This window comes from Acanthisitta chloris, unplaced genomic scaffold, assembly GCF_000695815.1.
Source record: "Acanthisitta chloris isolate BGI_N310 unplaced genomic scaffold, ASM69581v1 scaffold9589, whole genome shotgun sequence".
NCBI lineage: Eukaryota > Metazoa > Chordata > Aves > Passeriformes > Acanthisittidae > Acanthisitta > Acanthisitta chloris.
Genome location: NW_008693114.1, coordinates 38,222 through 55,382, shown reverse-complemented (window position 1 = coordinate 55,382; position 17,161 = coordinate 38,222). Strand labels below are relative to the sequence as shown.

The 17,161-nt window shown below is 47.0% G+C and overlaps 1 protein-coding gene across 1 annotated transcript in view; it reads left to right on the top strand.

The window, feature by feature from the left end:
- DENND2A (DENN/MADD domain containing 2A) overlaps positions 1-17,161 on the top strand; it is a 36,049-nt gene that overhangs the window by 17,786 nt on the left and 1,102 nt on the right. The window contains exons 11-18 of the mRNA XM_009082955.1: positions 359-436; positions 911-1,051; positions 3,388-3,536; positions 11,928-12,105; positions 12,903-12,944; positions 14,264-14,381; positions 15,413-15,652; positions 16,716-16,802. Of these exons, the coding sequence (XP_009081203.1) occupies positions 359-436; positions 911-1,051; positions 3,388-3,536; positions 11,928-12,105; positions 12,903-12,944; positions 14,264-14,381; positions 15,413-15,652; positions 16,716-16,802 (1,033 nt within the window). The remainder of the gene's footprint in view (positions 1-358; positions 437-910; positions 1,052-3,387; positions 3,537-11,927; positions 12,106-12,902; positions 12,945-14,263; positions 14,382-15,412; positions 15,653-16,715; positions 16,803-17,161) is intronic.

Genomic DNA, 17,161 nt, shown 5'->3' with positions numbered 1-17,161 from the left:
CTTTTCCTTAATATCTAACTTAAATTTCTCCTCCTTCAATTTTTACCCATTGCCCCTTGTCATGTCACTGCAGCTCCAAATGAAGAGTCCCTCTGCAGCTTCTCTGTAGCCCCTTCAGATACTGGGAAGCTGCTATGAGATCTCCACACTGTGGATGTGCCCATTTCTCTCTGCTGTTCCCAGCATACCAGGGTTTGAGCCAGGCTGTCATCATCTTCATGCTGTCAGATGTATCCCAGGTTCTGAGCCAGCCAGTGAGATACAGAACTAAGAAACCAGTCACTCTGTCTTTGCACTGGTTATAACTCTGACATTTTCTTGGTGTTTTTTGTGTGTGTATTTGTGTTTGTCTTGAAAGCCCAGTGGGAAAGGGAAGCGTCTCCCAGAAGTTTACTGCATTGTGAGCCGCCTTGGGTGCTTCAATCTCTTCTCTAAGGTGAGGGGGGAGAGAGACAGAGTCTGTGCTGTAGAGGGACCTGAAAGTGAATCCAACACCAGAAGAATGGGAATCAGGGAAGCTGATGGCCGAAGAAGGCCTGAAATGGTGTTGGCGAGGCAACCACATGCTAATTCCAAAACTTAGCAGAAACACAGTTAATAGGAAAACTAGATTGTCAGGTCTTGCCTTCTTCCTTGAGCAGAACTACCAAAACACAAGAGAGATTAAAAGGCGAAGTTCTGACTCTGAGTGTGGGGGGTAGTTTGCAAATTGTAGGCTTTCTAGTGACCTCACTGGAGCTAAAGGAAATTAAGGGTCTTCAATTGCACATTTTGCCTTCTTCCTTATGATTCAAGACTCTATGTCAGTGCTGGGTTAAGGAGAGAACATAGATGCTGGTGCACTTCATTCCTGGTGTTACCACCCTCCTCCTGATTTACATGTTTTTGTGTCTTCATGCCTTTATTTCAGATCTTGGATGAGGTTGAGAAGCGACGAGGCATTTCCCCAGCCCTGGTGCAGCCTCTCATGAGGAGTGTCATGGAGGCACCTTTCCCAGCTTTGGGCCGGACGATTACAGTCAAGAACTTCTTGCCAGGCTCAGGAACAGAGGTAAAGACACCATCCTAGGGAGAAGAAAGCAGTCCAGCAAATGGTGCAGGACTGGCAACTGGAAGTTGGGATTGTGACATAGCACTGGGCATCTTCAAGGACAGATTGTCTGGAAACTGTTGGAGGAAGCTACAGAATAAAACAAGGGACCAGAGGGGATGGCATGGAGACTTCAGTGACCTGAGAATCAAAATGGAAATCATGGGATGGCATGGAGACTTCAGTGACCTGAAAATCACAATGGAAATCATTGTAAAAATTAATTTAAGGACTCAGCCATGCTAATATGGCAGAATGAAACGGTGCAATGACCTTGAGGTCATTTGGCACAGACTGGCAGGCCCCATGCTGCCCAGCATATGACTTTGGATCTGCTCAAGGGCCCCCACACTTAACTTCCTGAAGACAGGTTCATAGCATGTGCTCCAGCATCCTTAATGCAGAACCCCTGTTTGTGTGGAACAGGCCGTGGGGTTCTGGTCAAAAATACCTGAAACCACACCATGCTAATGTTGCAGCCTTTCAGAATGGCATTTTCATAGCAAGGAGGTGAGGGGATGTGTTGCATCTCACACAGTGGTGTGAGGACAGTGGGAGGGGTTTTAAGAGTGCAGAGCTTTTGAGAATAGCATGGACTGTGGGAGGGTGGACGGAGCCAAACTGAGTGTTGTTTTGGCCATGCTTGCTTTGGGCATGCTGCACCTTGAATGTGAGAGGGAGGAAGGTGAATGAGTTGATAGAGTTTGTGTCTCAGGGCTTTCAGCATAGCACTATATGATGGCATTCTTCTCAACCAAACTGAAAACAGTCCCAACTAAATGAAATTGCTGCAGAGCACATGCATAACTGGTTAAAACTCTGCACTGAAGGGGCAGAGTCCCAATGTGGTGCTGTCAGGCTGTGAGAATGTTTTGGCTCATTTGTTTCTAGGATTCTTAATGTTCATTACTTATCTGATTGATGGCATAAACTCCACATTTGCCCAATATAGCATTGGGATGGGTTGCAGGCACTTTGGAGATTAAGGGATTAAAACTGAAAATGACCACCCCTAAATTCAAGAAAAGTGTTCAAGAAGCAACTGCACATGATGGCACTTAGTGCTATGACCTAGTTGACAAGGTGGTGATCAGTCAGAGGTTGGACTCAGTGATCTTAGAGGTTTTTTCCAACCCAAAAGATTCTGTCATTCTCTAAATTGAAGATTTAGTGTGAAATTCAATATGGACAAGAGCAAAATGCTGGGAAGAAGAATAATACAAAACGGAAGTAACGGAATGAGCAGCAGAACTTTGGAAAAGCATGTGGTGGTATAGTGGGCCATAAAGTGAGCAGAAGTAACAGCTTGGTATTATTTAGACAAACTCCTTCATTGTGAAAACAAGTGAAGGGATGAATAATAAATTAAAGCAATTTTTCTGATTTCCAGCATTGGTGAAAATTTGTTGAGAGTATCCTCTTTGAGAAAAATGCAACCATCGGGACAAAGGCCCAGAAGAGTAGTTCTGCTTACTAAGTGGTTTAGGAAATACAGGCAAAGCCTGAGTAAATTGTTAGCTTAATATAGAAAACAAAGGACAAAGGAAGACATGTGATAACCATTCCATATACAAGAAATTTCCTACAGAGAAGAAGGTGAGCGGTTGTTTAAAGTGTATACTCAGTGTAAGACAACAAGTAATTGAAGTAATTTGCCACTGACATGTTTCAGCTGCAGGCTTGGTGTTGGTCAGGGTAGTTCAGAACTTGAGTAATTTTCTTGTGGGATGTGTGAAATGTGTGGTGTTGAAGGCCTTCAAAAACGATTTAGATAAGTATCCATCTAGGATAAGGAGTATGAAGTGCTAAGGTGCTGTGACAGGCATTATTTAAGTAGACATGAACAAAGAAAAATGCCCACTGGTTGCTCTTTTCTGTAGGTTAGGCATCCAAATTCTTGCAGTAAAAAGAAATAAATTTTAACTGCACCAGAGTGCAGATTTGAAAGGCTCCGTGACATTCTGCTGCTTGAACTGCCAGGAAGGCTGAGAACTGCTCTTAGCTCGACACAAACTAGTTTTCCTCCTTATGAAGAGCTGCCTGTCCTCAGTCCAGAGGGGAAAACTTGTGGCTGATCTCATGCTGTGCCTATTGAAGTGGACTCTGGAACATCTTCATCTGGAAGAAGAATTTATGGGATGTCTTTGAAAGGACTGTATTTGAGGGCTTAACACTGCATGGTGTTAGCTAACACAGTCAGTGGGGCTTGTTAGCTCTGAAAATACCTGCTGAGTCCTTGCTTGCCATGGTGTGATTGGATAGCAAGAGCTCACCTGTGGTCTTTTCCTCTCCCACAGGTCATTGAGCTGCGGCGGCCTCTGGACTCCAGGCTTGAGCATGTTGATTTTGAGTCCTTGTTCACATCCCTCAGTGTGCGGCACCTGAGCAGAGTATTTGCCTCCCTGCTGCTGGAGAGGAGGGTGATCTTTATTGCAGACAAGCTCAGGTACCCTTTTGCATTTCCTTCAACAATTGCTGCCAAGGAAGGGAGGCTAGGAAGACTGCAGTGACTGACCTACCTGCTTTGTTCTTTTACCTTCTCTGCTCTTTTCCAACTTGACAGTGCCATGAATAGGACTGTACCTCTTTACCTTCTCTGCTCTTTTCCAACTTGATAGTGCCATGAATAGGACTGTACTTCCCAGGAGTGGGGAACCTAGGCCATACACCATAGTTTCTTTTTGCAGCTTGCAAAAAGCATGCTGCTTCTCATCCCGAAGGAGAACCAAATTCCATTTCCTCCAGTCAATTTCAGAACAGATCCCTGGTGTTGAGGAAGCAAAACCCCTCCTTTTGCTCCACGATGCTGTAGTGTTCCCTGCTGAGCTGTGCTGGGGTTTCCAGGAATCAAGCCTTGGGCAGGCATCACTGTCCCTTCTGAGTTGTTCCCTTATGTCACAAAATCTTCTTAAATCTTCAGCTTGTAGTTTAATATTGTTTTCTAAAGACTTTTGTTTCTTGTGGGGGATGGAAATAAAGGATGTGGTGAGGGGAGATGAGACAGAGGACTTCCCCTTTCTATTTCCAATCTGCACAGTTTGCTTTTTTAAACATTTATTTGTTTGCTTTCCTAAATGACAAAAATGGGTCTGGGTTTCTTTAAGATCTTGTGCAGCTGGTGGCTGGCAGCCCTCCAGCGCTTGAAGCACTTGAGGATTCAGAGAGGAAAGTTCGCCAAGGCTGGGGAAAGAAAAGCTGCCTGGATGAGTAATGACACTTAGGAGCACGCTCAGGTTTCAGGAGTGTACAATGCCCCTAAACTGTCTGTTTTCACAACTTCCAGGCAGCAGCCTGCAGCTCTGGGACTGAGCACTGGGACAAAGAATGGGGAGGCCCCTTCTACAGGAGAGTGAAAGGGAAAAATTCTTTCTACATTGATTCAGGACTCTCTGTGGGCAGACCTCAGGCAGTCTCATCACAGGAATAAGAAGGCTGCAGAGAGGGAAGTGGTAGCATCCAGAGAGCACTGGCTGCTTACAGGTTTTAGCAGCTGCCTTGGGTGAGAGAGGGGATTTGCCTTTTTATAATCACTGATAGGTTATATGCCTAGAGATTTAGTATTCTGTATACTTAAGCCACACCTTTCATGCAGAGCATTCAGATTTGCATTGAAAGTGAGAGAACTGGTCCAAATGCTATATGTCCATGTAACATATATGATTTACGTGATAATTTATGATCACAGCCTCTCAAATATTTTTCTCCTTGTCTGTAGGAAAAAATTTGAGGAAATTTGTTAAGGACACAGATGACACTGTAATCTCTGCAGGAGGGCTGGGTGATATGAGTAAATGGTATGGAACTTCTGGGGGTGTTTATAAGGCATCACTTAAGCATAAACCTTTATTTACCAGATTTTTCCTATCACGTCTTTACTTGACCACAGACCACCATGTATTCTGGGCATGGTATATGTTACAGTATATCTCTAATTTAAAGCAATTTGATGGGTTTGGGTGGCTTTTCCCACCCCTGTATCTTTTGTCAGTATATCCAGGGTCCTTAGGAATGAGTCCAGCTGCACAGGCCTATAAAAGAGAGTGGGGAGAGCTTATAGCATCATAGTTTCTAGAATCTCTAAATATATCATAAACAGCTTTTTTTTTCCCCGTGAAAAAAAAAGATTTGTGGCATTTTACAGATCCAGGGGCTGTTAGACCACAGGGCTCAGGTTCAAATATTTACCCTAGATTTGCCAGCTCTCTATTAGACTTAATATGTGATGTTTCTGAGCAATTTCAGGAGAGTTTTTGTAACAAAATACGAAGTTTCTCTGGCTCAGTTTTGTGGTGAAAAAGCTTGGAAATTGTCCCAAAGGACTGTAAAGATGTGAAAAGCAGAAAACAAAGACAATAACCATTGAAATTAACTAAACTAACTGTTTTAATCCAGTTCAGTGGTTTGAGTGAACTGAACTATTGAGCCTTTCATAAGGTAAACAGTGGTCATTCCATGTTTTGAAAGCTAATGGTATTGTAGATACAGGATCTTCTGTCCAAATGATGCTCTTCCTGGGACAGGAACACATTGAACTCAGTGAGTATTAAGTATTTACTTCAGGAGTGAAAATGCAGATTTCAGAGGAAAGAAAAGAAACACTTTCTGGAAATAGCTTAAGAGGAAAAAACGATAAAAGCAGCTGTTGGAAAGTGCTCAGAGGTTAGGAATGCTAGAAATAATCCAGCTGAGATGGATTAACAGGAAGAGTGCAGGTGACATGGCGAAAGATGTGCCATAAATTACATTTATCGTCCATCTTTGTGGATCTTCATGTAGGCACTAACAATAACTATCTGTCCATGTTTGTAAAGGTGTGTCTGGGTGTGAGTGACAGAGAAATGATGTATGCAATGTATACCTCTAACAAGTGTGCAGCAAGTTAAATACTTTGTCTTTTCCATCTTTAGAATGAGCATCGAATGTTTAAAGACCTGTCAATCCACAGTTTGGCAGCAGAAAAGGAAAGAATTTGGTTTATCAGTTTTTGGGTGGTTTTTTTTCCCCACTCCTCTGTCTCTGTGGAAACTGGAGTATACATTGCCATGCAACCCAGGAAAGTTACTTGATCAAACCTATGCTGATCTGTGCAGTCTTTCCTCCAGGCACTGTAGACCAACCTTTTAGAAGGCATCTTCCAAATAAAAGTGTCTTGATGTCACAAGGTACCTAGAGCTGGGCAGTTTTTACTGGCCTGATATCTGTGAGATTCAGAAGGGTTTTTAAAACAGAAATCTTGCATGGGCTTAGAATCAAGGCCTCCTTTTTTTTTTTTGTGGATCTCAAAAGCCTGTTGTGGATCTGAGCAACTAGAGCAATTATCTCTGTCACTGCCAGAAACCACAGCTGTGTCAACAACACAAAGTGGTCATTCTTATCAAAGACAGATCTGAAAGAATTAAAGTAGACACTTTAAATGTGGTCATCCCCAGCAAAAGGTAATTAATCATCAAGAAGAACCCTTTACCGTGTGCTACAGAAACAAATATGGGACTGCAAATCTTACCCTCCCAAGTTTCTCTTTTTTTGTACTGTGGTGAGGGAGAGAAAGAAACTCAAGGATGAAGCTTAGATGTCATGTAATAGCTCACTTCTACACCTGTGTGAACCTGCCACGTCTGTGGGAGCCAGTGAGGGTCCCCACAGCTGTGGAACTTGGCATCCTCCTGGCAGGGTTTGCAGTAGTGCTGCACAGTCATAGGACAATGCTTGGAAGTTCCTGCACCTGTTAAATGTTGTAAACCAGCTCTGTGATCCATCATAAGTGAATCCAGATGTGACATGGTGTCAGAAATCCAAAGGTGTTTGTAAAATGAGTCTTACTGTAGCAGAGCTTATAAAAATAAAATGAAAGAAAAGATGTATGTTTGACTGTTTTAAATTGCCAAATGCCAGCATATTTGGGGCAGTTTGGTTGCTGAAGGGACCACAGGGCTTCCTGGCATTAAACTCCAAAGGCTGTTTGATTCAATAGTGTTTTTCAGAGATCATGAAGTATCCTAAACCCAAAGAGGGATTCACCTTTTGGGGCTTTTTGCAATAGGTGTTTGCCTTTGGAGTAGAAAGCTGGAAAACCTGTAGTCAGTCTAAAGTTTGGGAGGAAAGCAACCAAACTGAATGGCCTGTATCCTTTCTTAGAAGCTGCTGCAGCTTGGCAAGGTGTCTTTTAGAGCAAGTCAAGCTAGTCTTGGAGCAAGTTTTCTGAGGAGAAGAAAGGTTTCTATGTAGTTGTAGCTGTTGTGTTCAGGTTCTGTATTGGTCACCTGTGTTCACAGTGGCTACCAAGAAGCAGCAGCTTCATAGAGTGCTGTGTGGTAGGTTTGTGTATAGGGTGTTGTGTGGTGGCCAGGCCTGTTGTTCCAGCAAACAAATGTCACAGATTGCTGCAGGATCATTGTTCTGGTCAAGGGAGTGCTCAGCCAGAGAGATCTGTGTGTTAGTCTGTATCCAAATTATCCCTTTAGGGAGGGATCTGACATGATACTTCGTGTATTTCTGTACTTTTTAGCCTCTGTACTAGTGATATCTCGGTCTCAACTGCAAGTGGTGTCAGACATGCAGCTCAGCCACGTTCCCTGCAGAAGGCTGAATGAAGCTGTGAAAATACATCAGGATTCAGGCTGAGGAGGTTGGGGCTGTTCAGCCTGGAGAAGAGAAGGTTGTGTGGAGACCTCATAGCAACCTTCCAGGATCTGAAGGGGCTCCAGGGAAACTGCAGACGGACTCTCAGTGACAGGACAAGGGGCAAATTGAAGGAGGGAGATTTAGGTTAGATCTTAGGCAGAAGTGTTTTCCTGTGGGGGTGGTGAGACACTGGCACAGGTTGCCCAGGGAGGCTGTGGCTGCCCCAACCCTGGCAGTGTTCAAAGCCAGGCTGGATGAACAACCTGGTCTGGTGGGAGGTGTCCCTGCCCAGGGCAGGGGGTTGGGACTAGATGATCCATTCCAACCCCTAAAATTCTATGATTCTGTGATCTTGAAAGTCTACTTCAAAGACCTGCAGTATTTTAAGAATGACTGTTGAACCCAAAAACCTTATAAAAAGTGGTGTCTGTGTCCCATTTGAACAACTGTCATTGAACTAGTGTGGCCTGAGAGTAGGGCATGGCACTCCCCAGAGCACACTGCAATCACATTGTGTAGATCTCTTCATTCCTGATGGCATTGGGAGTGCTCCAGGCAAAGCACAGCACTCAGGGGCAGTATTGTTCCAGGGGCAGCAGTCACCATCATGGTTATGGTGCATGCATCCTGGGATATCAGGGTTTCAGGAGGGACATTGGCTGTAGCTACCCAAGGGCATCGTCTGCCTGTTTGGTGTGAGGTCCCTCAGAACACTGACTGACACTGCAGTGTGTCAGTGCTTTAACAGTGCATTAAACTGTTCTGGTTGTGTTGCACACATCAACTGTGATTTATTCTGTGCACATCTCATAAGAAAAAACATCCAGCTTCAGCAGTGCCCAGAACTTCAGTGGTCATATTCACCCTCTACACCGACAGGACCCTGCTGTATTACCCCTGTTTGGGCAGTCTCCCCCATCACTGCTGGCTGTAGAGCACACAGTCACACAGGTGACATAAAAGGAATTTATCAGCTGGATTCTTTTGCAAGGCTCAGTAGCTGTGGTGTGAATCAGCAGCCCCTTAGTGCTTGTTGCAGTGCTGTATGCAAGAGAGAAAGAGAGCTTAGGCTTGAGTCATTGCCTAAGACCAAGGTTTTGCTGGGCTTCTGGCAACCTGCAGCTCCCTGAGATTATCTGCAGAGCAAGTCTGACTGATTCACGTGTGAAGAGATACCTCAGTGCTACCTCCTCTGTGTCCATCTCTAAACTGCTCTGCCTTCAAAGGAGGCTCACAGACCTCAACCCTGTCAGTATTGTTCCCTGAAAATGTGCTCCACTGTGAGAAATGTTTCAGAGCAGAGATCACTAGGTTTCACCCTGGAGGCGATGAGTTATTCATAGATGGAAGGCTGGAAGGGGAAGTTATCTTTACTTCCCACTGCCTGGTGCATGCAGTTTCAGTCTTACATAGCTCTGTCTTTGCCTTCTACTAACTGGACCTCAGCCATCTTTCCTCCCACTCAATCTCTCACGTACCATGTGTGCTCGCTGGGACTTGAAAGCTGGGCTGAGGGAAGAACAAGCTACCATAAATATAGTAGGAGACAGCATGCCATAATATCTCACCATGCCATAAATAACCACGTACTTCAGCTGCTCACTGGTCCTCTGTGGATCTACCTGCAATCAGAGATATTTTTTATTGGTTTTTCAAATGCTGTCTGTAAATTCAGTTCCCACTTTTAGGCAAGAAATTTGGATATGTCTTCAAAATCTAGGATTTGTGACGAAGGTGGAGCTTCTAACACTTCCACATTCAACCTCTCCTCGAAGAGGAGAAATGGTGAGTGGTGGTAATGCCACAGTGCTGCACACAAGTGGTGAAAGGTGCAGTTCTTTCAGCTTTCACTGTGCTGCTGCTACTGCTGTTATTACTAGGGCTATTATCAGTCAGAAACTGAGGAGTGGAAAATGTGCTCTGCAGTAATGGATAGGAAGAGAAGCCCCTGCTTTTGAATCTGCTAACATGACCTGAAATGTATTGATGTACAAGTAGTGCAGTCTTGAAGGAGAGGGTTTTTAAAGGACCTTATTAACTTGTAGTGCACTTCTAAGATGGCACATTCTTCTTTTGTTGCAGTTCCTTTCAAGATTAGCTTGTATGAAAGATAAAATCACCTCCTCTGATACTGTTCCCACATTTTTTCTGGGTGGTTGGGGGGATGGGTTGTAAATTTTCCAGTTCCTTACTAGCTCTGTGTTTTCTCATTATTTTGATTTTGCTTCTCTCAGGTTCACTATCTAACTTACATGTGTGATAGACACAGCCAGATGTGAGCTTGCTGCTGAGGGCAGGCACAGTTCAAGGGCATCGACAAGAGAGGCAGCCTGCAGGAATGAATGCAGGGAAGGGAGGGGGAGATTCTCAGACCCTCCTAAACAAGAACATAGAACTGAGGGGGTTTTCCCATTTAAAGGCTTAAAGCTACCAGTCTGTGACACAGCTGATGAAGGGTCTTGCTCTGTTTTAGTAGAGTATCCCCTTAGCAAAAGACAAGCCTCTGGGAGTGCTGGGAGAGGACACTGTCCCCATCTTGTGAAGAGACTTTCTTCAAGTGTCCTTTCCAAGCACCTATTCCCTACCTGTTGCAGTCCTAGCTAAAATCCTCATGTTAAGGAGATTCCAGACTCTCCCCTAGAATCTACTCATCCCCAAAAAGTCTCATGTGTTTAATGATATTTGCAGCCTGATTGCTTCATACTGTCACAGTGATGTCCCAGCAACTACAACTGTTCTGCTAAACTGAGCTGGCCTGATGAATGCAACCCAACTGTCCCCCAGCCACACCCTCTACTCAGTGTGCCTTAGCAATGCAGCACAGGGATGCTCATCCACCAAACTCAGCTAGAGAGAGGAGGGAGGGAAAGCAGGCTTCCCTTGTCAGAGTGAGCTCAAGTCCACACCCATCTAACCTCTTTTCTCTCAAGACAGCAATGAACTGCCAGATCTGGGTTGCTAAATGGAAATTCTCCCATGGAGTCTAACAGAAGCCAGCTAGGTGTCCTTCCTCATCATCTTGACTCCTCCCAGGTGCAGCAGTCTCCCTCCCTTCTTCCAACCTTTTGAGGCCTGGATGCTAATAAAACAAAATGATGTTACATAGAAGGTTTATAGCATCAAGCCTTCCCCTTCTCTTGACACATAAAAATGCTTCCAGATCCAGAATGGATGAGTAACTGGTGCCCTGTGCTGAGCTCTGCTATGTCTGACTGGAGCCCCTGCCTGCTTCCTGCCCGAGAACTGATGTGATTTCTGAATGGATTCTCTTGGAAGTTGCCAGCAAAGGCACTTACAGCCAAGCCACTGGTGTCATTTTGAAGGGACCAAGAAGGAAGGCTGCAGTCCCGTGAGCTGTGGGCAGCTTCCTACAGAGGCTGGCCATGTGCTCCCCTCATGGGATTTCACTCTCCCATGGTGTGAGTAGCCTTGGCAGGTTCCACAGGCTGTGGGGTGCCTGGATCACCTTGGCTGGGGACCTTCCTCCTTCCCCCACGCTCTGGCATATGATAGGACCGATAGAAAAACATACCGTTGGCATGCTATTACTTTTGCTAAGTGTTGCCAAAGGCAAGGCATATATGCTGCAGAGATAGCAAGCCAAGGGGCAGGGGTGGACCATGTCTGGAATGAGCTGCAGGAATACCTGGGGACCTTGTTGGCAGCAGTTTGTTCCCAGAGCTTTTCCAGAGGGCACCAGCAGGCTGTCCAGCTGCCTTGATCAGGTGAAGAGTATGGCTAGCAGGTAAGCAGGTCCATGCAGCCCAGCAGGTAGTTGCTGTGGTGGTGGTGCTGTCTTCATCACTCCATAGCTGTGTGCTGTCTGTGCTGGGCAGTGTAGCCCCTGTACATCCAGATTCATGGCTTTCCTATGGCAACAGCCAGAGAAACGAGCTGTGAGAGAATAAACTCATTTCTCTAAGGAAAGGCAGTGGCATAGAAGATGGTGCATATGTGCTATTTCCCATCAGGGCACTGGAGTAGCAGATCTGGTGTTCAGTGGGCCCTGTCTCTTGTCATATGCACATGGGCCAGGGTCATCTTTTATATCCTGCCTCAAGTCATTGCTCCTGAAGCTCAAAAATGGGGTCAGAAATCTGGGAAAGCCCCTAATAATTGCAGAGATCAATCAGGGAACAGTTGAAAGAGCTCTGGTTTCTAGGAACCATCACTTATCCCCTGACTGACCAGTCGTCGGTTGTGTTTCATCTTCCAGCATTCTGTCCAAGTGTTGCCATGCCACGGTGGCCCTACTATACCCCTTCACCTGGCAGCACACCTACATCCCTGTGCTGCCACCTTCCATGATTGACATCGTTTGCTCACCCACCCCCTTCCTCATCGGCCTGCTCTCCAGCTCCCTGCCCCGCCTGAAGGAGCTACCAGTGGAGGAGGTGAGACATGCATCCACACCGTGGCCTTGCTCTCTTTTGCTTCCAGGGGACTGAGTCCCAGCAAGACTGCTCTCGAGAGCCTGCCTTGGCAGCTGGCAGTGTGCAGAAGCCAAGCTCCTGTTCTCTGGCTACTGTGAGCATGGAGTGGGGGAGGAGGCAGACGTTTCCCCAGGGAGGCAAAGGTCTGTGCTCTGCCCTGGCCGCAGCCTGGGAAGGTAGAGGGCTGGGATCTCCCACCGTGGGGCTGCTGTGGGTAGGAAATGGTTTGATTAGAGTTTCTGTTTGTTCCTGCTTAGTGCTGTCTAGGGGCTATGTGCAGAGTCTGCCAGGCTTGAAGTGTGATTGCTACAGACTGGCCAGGGTAGCTGGCCCTCACACAGGTGCCTGATGAAACAATAAGTAATTAAGAACTGGATTCACGATGCAGCAGGGCAAATGCAGAAATGAATATAGTTAGGGAGACATTTCCCTCCCTGCCTACCAGGAAACAGTGGTGCAGTGCACATGGAGAAAAGATGAAGCTCTGACCCCAGCGTGGCAGTGAGGAGTGGTGGGCCAGGCTTGGGGCACAGCCTGCTGCCATCCAAGCTGTTCTGTGGTTTTCAATGACTGCATCAGAAAACCACAACAAGGGCTCTGCTCCTGGCTCGGGCCGGGTGCCTCCTCCAGCAGCAGTGGTGGGTAGGAGGAGCAGGGGCAGGGTGGAAACATTTCCTGCAGAGCAGTTACAGATTAAGATAAACTCCAGTGATGGAAATAATTACTTCCTCTTTTTATTCTTGCTCTTTCATTCTTAGGTCCTCGTTGTTGACCTGGTAAATAACCGGTTTCTGAGACAGGTGAGCAGAGCTATTTCATATCTTTCACCTTCTCTCCACTTTTTCCACCATACTGTACCTTCATCTGTATTTGCCAACCTGCCTGGCTGGCTGGATCACTTTCTCCCCACTCAAACTGAGGCAGGATTTGTGGTTGGCAACTTTATAGGGGTTGCTGTGTATATATGTAATATCGACATGCCAAACCACAGCTATTGAGGACTGAATCATTGTGAATTATCTCTTTCTCTGTTCTTTTTTAAAGAGGGGAAATGGTGACACTTGAGCACTGTGAGTCTCTAAATGTCAGCCTGTAAGGCTGAGGGCAGAGCTGGAAAACCTCAGCTTAGCACTGTTTGCTAGGGAGCAGCATGGGCTCTTCCAGCCTGTGTCTGTCAGCCTGTCACATACTCTGTCCTGAGTGGGAGTCTTGATGATTTCTTGAAATCCTTCCTGTCCAAGGAGCTTGTGGTTCCTCACTCTGATCCTTGCACTGAATGGGTCAGAACTAGGTACATGGGAGCCTGCAGGTGAGATTGCCTGCTGATTTTACTTCCTTTTGTTGTGGAGAGGAGGAGCAAGAAGGAGAGGAGGAAGAGGTAGAGAAGATGATAAATGAATAAACATACTCCTGGCCCAGGAAGCTATATTTTCCCAGAGCTCTTTGGCAGATCGCTGAGCAGTGCTGGCAGCACTGGCCCCTGCCATGCCTCAGGTCCCGTGGGTAGGATGGCATGAATGCTCCTCCTGCTGCAGGGAGCAGCACGTGGGTGAAAGCCACTCCGTTGGCACAGTTCTCACTTGGGAGCTGCCTCAGCTGTGGGGATATCCTTTACCTTGCATCTCTCTTTGGGAGACTTAAGCTACATCATGCCATCTCAGCCAGGGCTGGTAGGAGCTCGTGCACAGTCGCTGGCAGCTCCTTGGCTCTGTTGCTTTCTGGGAACTCATTACGCCTCTGTAAGATGATCAGTACCTGGGCAGAGCCAGGCAGGGGCTCTGCTCCTCTGGCTGCACACCAGTGTTGTTCAGGCACATCCTCTTTGTGGCAGGGTGAGTGCTCGCAGGTGAACAGTGAGTCCTGCCTGGTAATCTCTCTGGTCAGACACCTGAAATTCCTCCAGAATAGAGGAATATTTAGGAAGAGACACTCCCTTTCTCACTCCTCTTGTGTTTCTTGATACTACTGTGCCGGAAAGTGCTAGGAGTCTGCCAAGCATATTATGCCTTCTCCCTCTCCTTGCAGTTCATTCTTAGTGCTCTCCTTGCTGTGCTGGGGACAGGGTAGGAGCTGTCTATGTCCCAGCCACAGTCCCTGAGGAGGTCACTCTGTGTTACAGATGGAAGATGAGGACTCCATCCTGCCCCGCAAGCTGCAGGCTGCCCTAGAACACATTTTGGAGCAGAGGAATGAGTTGGCGAGCGACAAGGAGGAGGGCCCTGTCAATGGCAAACAGGGTAAAGCACAGTGCCTTTCAGCCTAAGCCCACATCTTTTCCTGTCCCTTTTTCTCCTGTTGCTTCTTAGTAGAGAACTAGGTTTGCATTCAATTTAACACCACAGAAATTGGAGGTAGGTCAGGAGTTTGATTAAGCTATATTAAATACTCCATTAATATAGGACAGTTCTCTCTGTGTGAAGAGCAATGGTACTTATCCCTTCCCAGCTCCATCCATCCTTCCTTTACAGCTCCAGGGAACATCTGTCCTCCTTTCAGGGCAGGTTCCATAGGCCTCTCTCTGCTGCTGGCCCTGTGAGTGATGCAGACTCTTCAGGGGGGACAGTTCATCCAAAGGCCTGCAGATAGCCATGTGGTCACAGGCGACTGGGCTGAGAAACTTTTAGGAGACAGTGTGGGCATCTCTGGGTTGCAGAGTAGCCTGGAGAATCTGCTGGTTTGGCTGGGATGAAGTTGGTTTCCTCCATAGTAGTTGGACATAGTAGTAACAAAGGGCTGTGTTTTGGATTTTTGCTGGAAATGGTGTTGATAGCTGAGGGATATTTTGCTGTGCAGTGCTTACACAGAGTAAGGCCTTTTCTGCCTTTCACGCCACTGCACCAGCAAGGAGGCTGGGGTTGCACTAGAAATTGAGAAGAGACACAGCTGGGGCAGCTGACACCAGCTGACCACAGGGATGTTCCACACCATGTGGAGTCACGCTCAGCATATAAAGCTGTGGGAAGAGAGAGGAAGTGGAGGGACATTCAGAGATAGGGCGTTTTGTCTTCCCAAGGCATCGTTACACATGCCAGAGCTCTGTTTCCCTGGGCATAGCTGAACACTTGCTTGCCCGTGGGAGCTGGTGGATGAATTCGTTATTTTTGCTTTGCTTGTGTGTACAGCTTTTGCTTTACCTATTAAACTGTCTTTATCTGAGCCCATGAGTTTTCTCACTCTTACTCTTCTGATTCTCTCCCCCATTCCACCAGAGAGGAGTGAGCACCCAGACAAAACTTGGTGGCTTACTGCCTCTTTTTTTTCTCCTTAGAGACCAGCCCTTTGAACGAGGTGGTGTCTGAGGCCTTTGTCCGTTTCTTTGTGGAGATCGTGGGCCACTATTCCCTCTTCCTGACCCCGACGGAGCGAGAGGAGCGGACCCTGCAGCGTGAGGCTTTCCGCAAATCAGTCTCTTCCAAGAGCCTCCGACGCTTCCTGGAGGTCTTCATGGAGACACAGATGTTTGGGGGCTTCATTCAGGAGCGGGAGCTGAGGAAGCAGGGGATCAGAGGTGAGGAGCTTGGACTGGGCTCTGCTGTTGTGGAAACTGCTGTTGGTCCTGCAAAAGCTGGGAGATGCTCATCAGCCACCAGCTCCATTCCTAGCACCACAGCTGGAGGCTGCAGTGTCTGCAGGAAGACCGTGAGGGAGGTGGTAGGGAAACGCCAGCACAGCCTGATGGTTTGTTCTGACATCTGCATGTGACCCTCAGGAAGTCACTTGGGTATTCTTTGACTCTGTTTCCTTATCTTCCCAAAGGGGAGCATTGCCTCCCAGGAGTGTGGTGAGGCATATTTGCATAGTGCATGGGAACCAGCTGCTGGGAGACAGAGGCACTTTTTGTGTGACCTGGTAGTTTCTTGTTGAGGTGGGGATTACAGGCACCTTTCACCACTGCAGTATCCTCCACATGTGCCTCTTTGTCTATATTGAATCCCCCCCAGGACTGTCACAAAGGGGTACACTGCTGGAATGATGTTTGTTCTTGCAGTCCTGCATGTCCCCTTCTTGTGTCTAGAGGAAGAATGGGCTGGATTGGTTATGAGTCTTTTGGCTAGTAGAAAATATGGATGTTCATGTCCTTCCCAGAGCTGGTTCTGTTGTTTGGCTGCTGTCATCCAATAGTCCCAAGGGCTCTACTGGCAGCTGAATTTTCTTAGCCCTGCTGCTGCTCAGTGCTGCCTTAGCAGTTTCCTCCCAAGCGCTAATAAGCAGGGAACACTTGAATAGGTGGCTGAGTAAAAGAGGTTTTGCAGTGTGGTAAATCCTGCATGACAATTCCCCAGATGATCTCACTCTCTGGACTTAGCTGCGTTCGTAGCAGAATGAACGGAGTTTTTGTCCCTCCCTGAGTGAGGTACAAAAGCTCAGTCAGCCTGGCAGTGGAGAGGGAGGGGGCAGACCAAAGCTTCTGTGCCAGTTCCAGGCTCAGTTGGTGGAGGAGATGGGGTGAGTTGTTCCCTCTTGTGTCAATAGTGTGTGGGTAAGCTGGGACAGTACACTTTCTGATGGGTGTTCTTACTTGGATTTATAGGGAAGCAAAATAGAAGTTGCTGATGTCATTCTTTCTGCAGGTCTCTTTGAGGTACGGGCTCAGGAGTACCTGGAAACACTTCCCAGTGGGGAGCAGAGTGGAGTCAATAGGTTCCTGAAAGGCCTAGGTAAGGAAACAGCAAAATGCTTGGCTTTCCAGCAGCATTGGGCTTCTTGTTGCCTTCACGTTGGGCAGCAGAGAAGCTGTCCAAGGGTGACAGGGCTGTGCTAGTGACTGGCAGTGGCAGAGTAATCAGTGCCTGGCCATTTATCCCTGTGCTGGCATGCTGTTGGCTCTGGCCCTGATCTGTCACTGTCTGGGGGCTGGCAGAGAACCAGAGACTGGGCTGTGAGCTATATCCATGTCTTCTAAAGGAGACAGATGGGTCTGAGGAGGCAGTGGGGCAGCCAGTCCTTGAGAAGTCATTAGACACCATGACTAAGAGAGTTTAGTCAAGTGTTCAGTGGCCCTCTTGTCTGTTCTTGG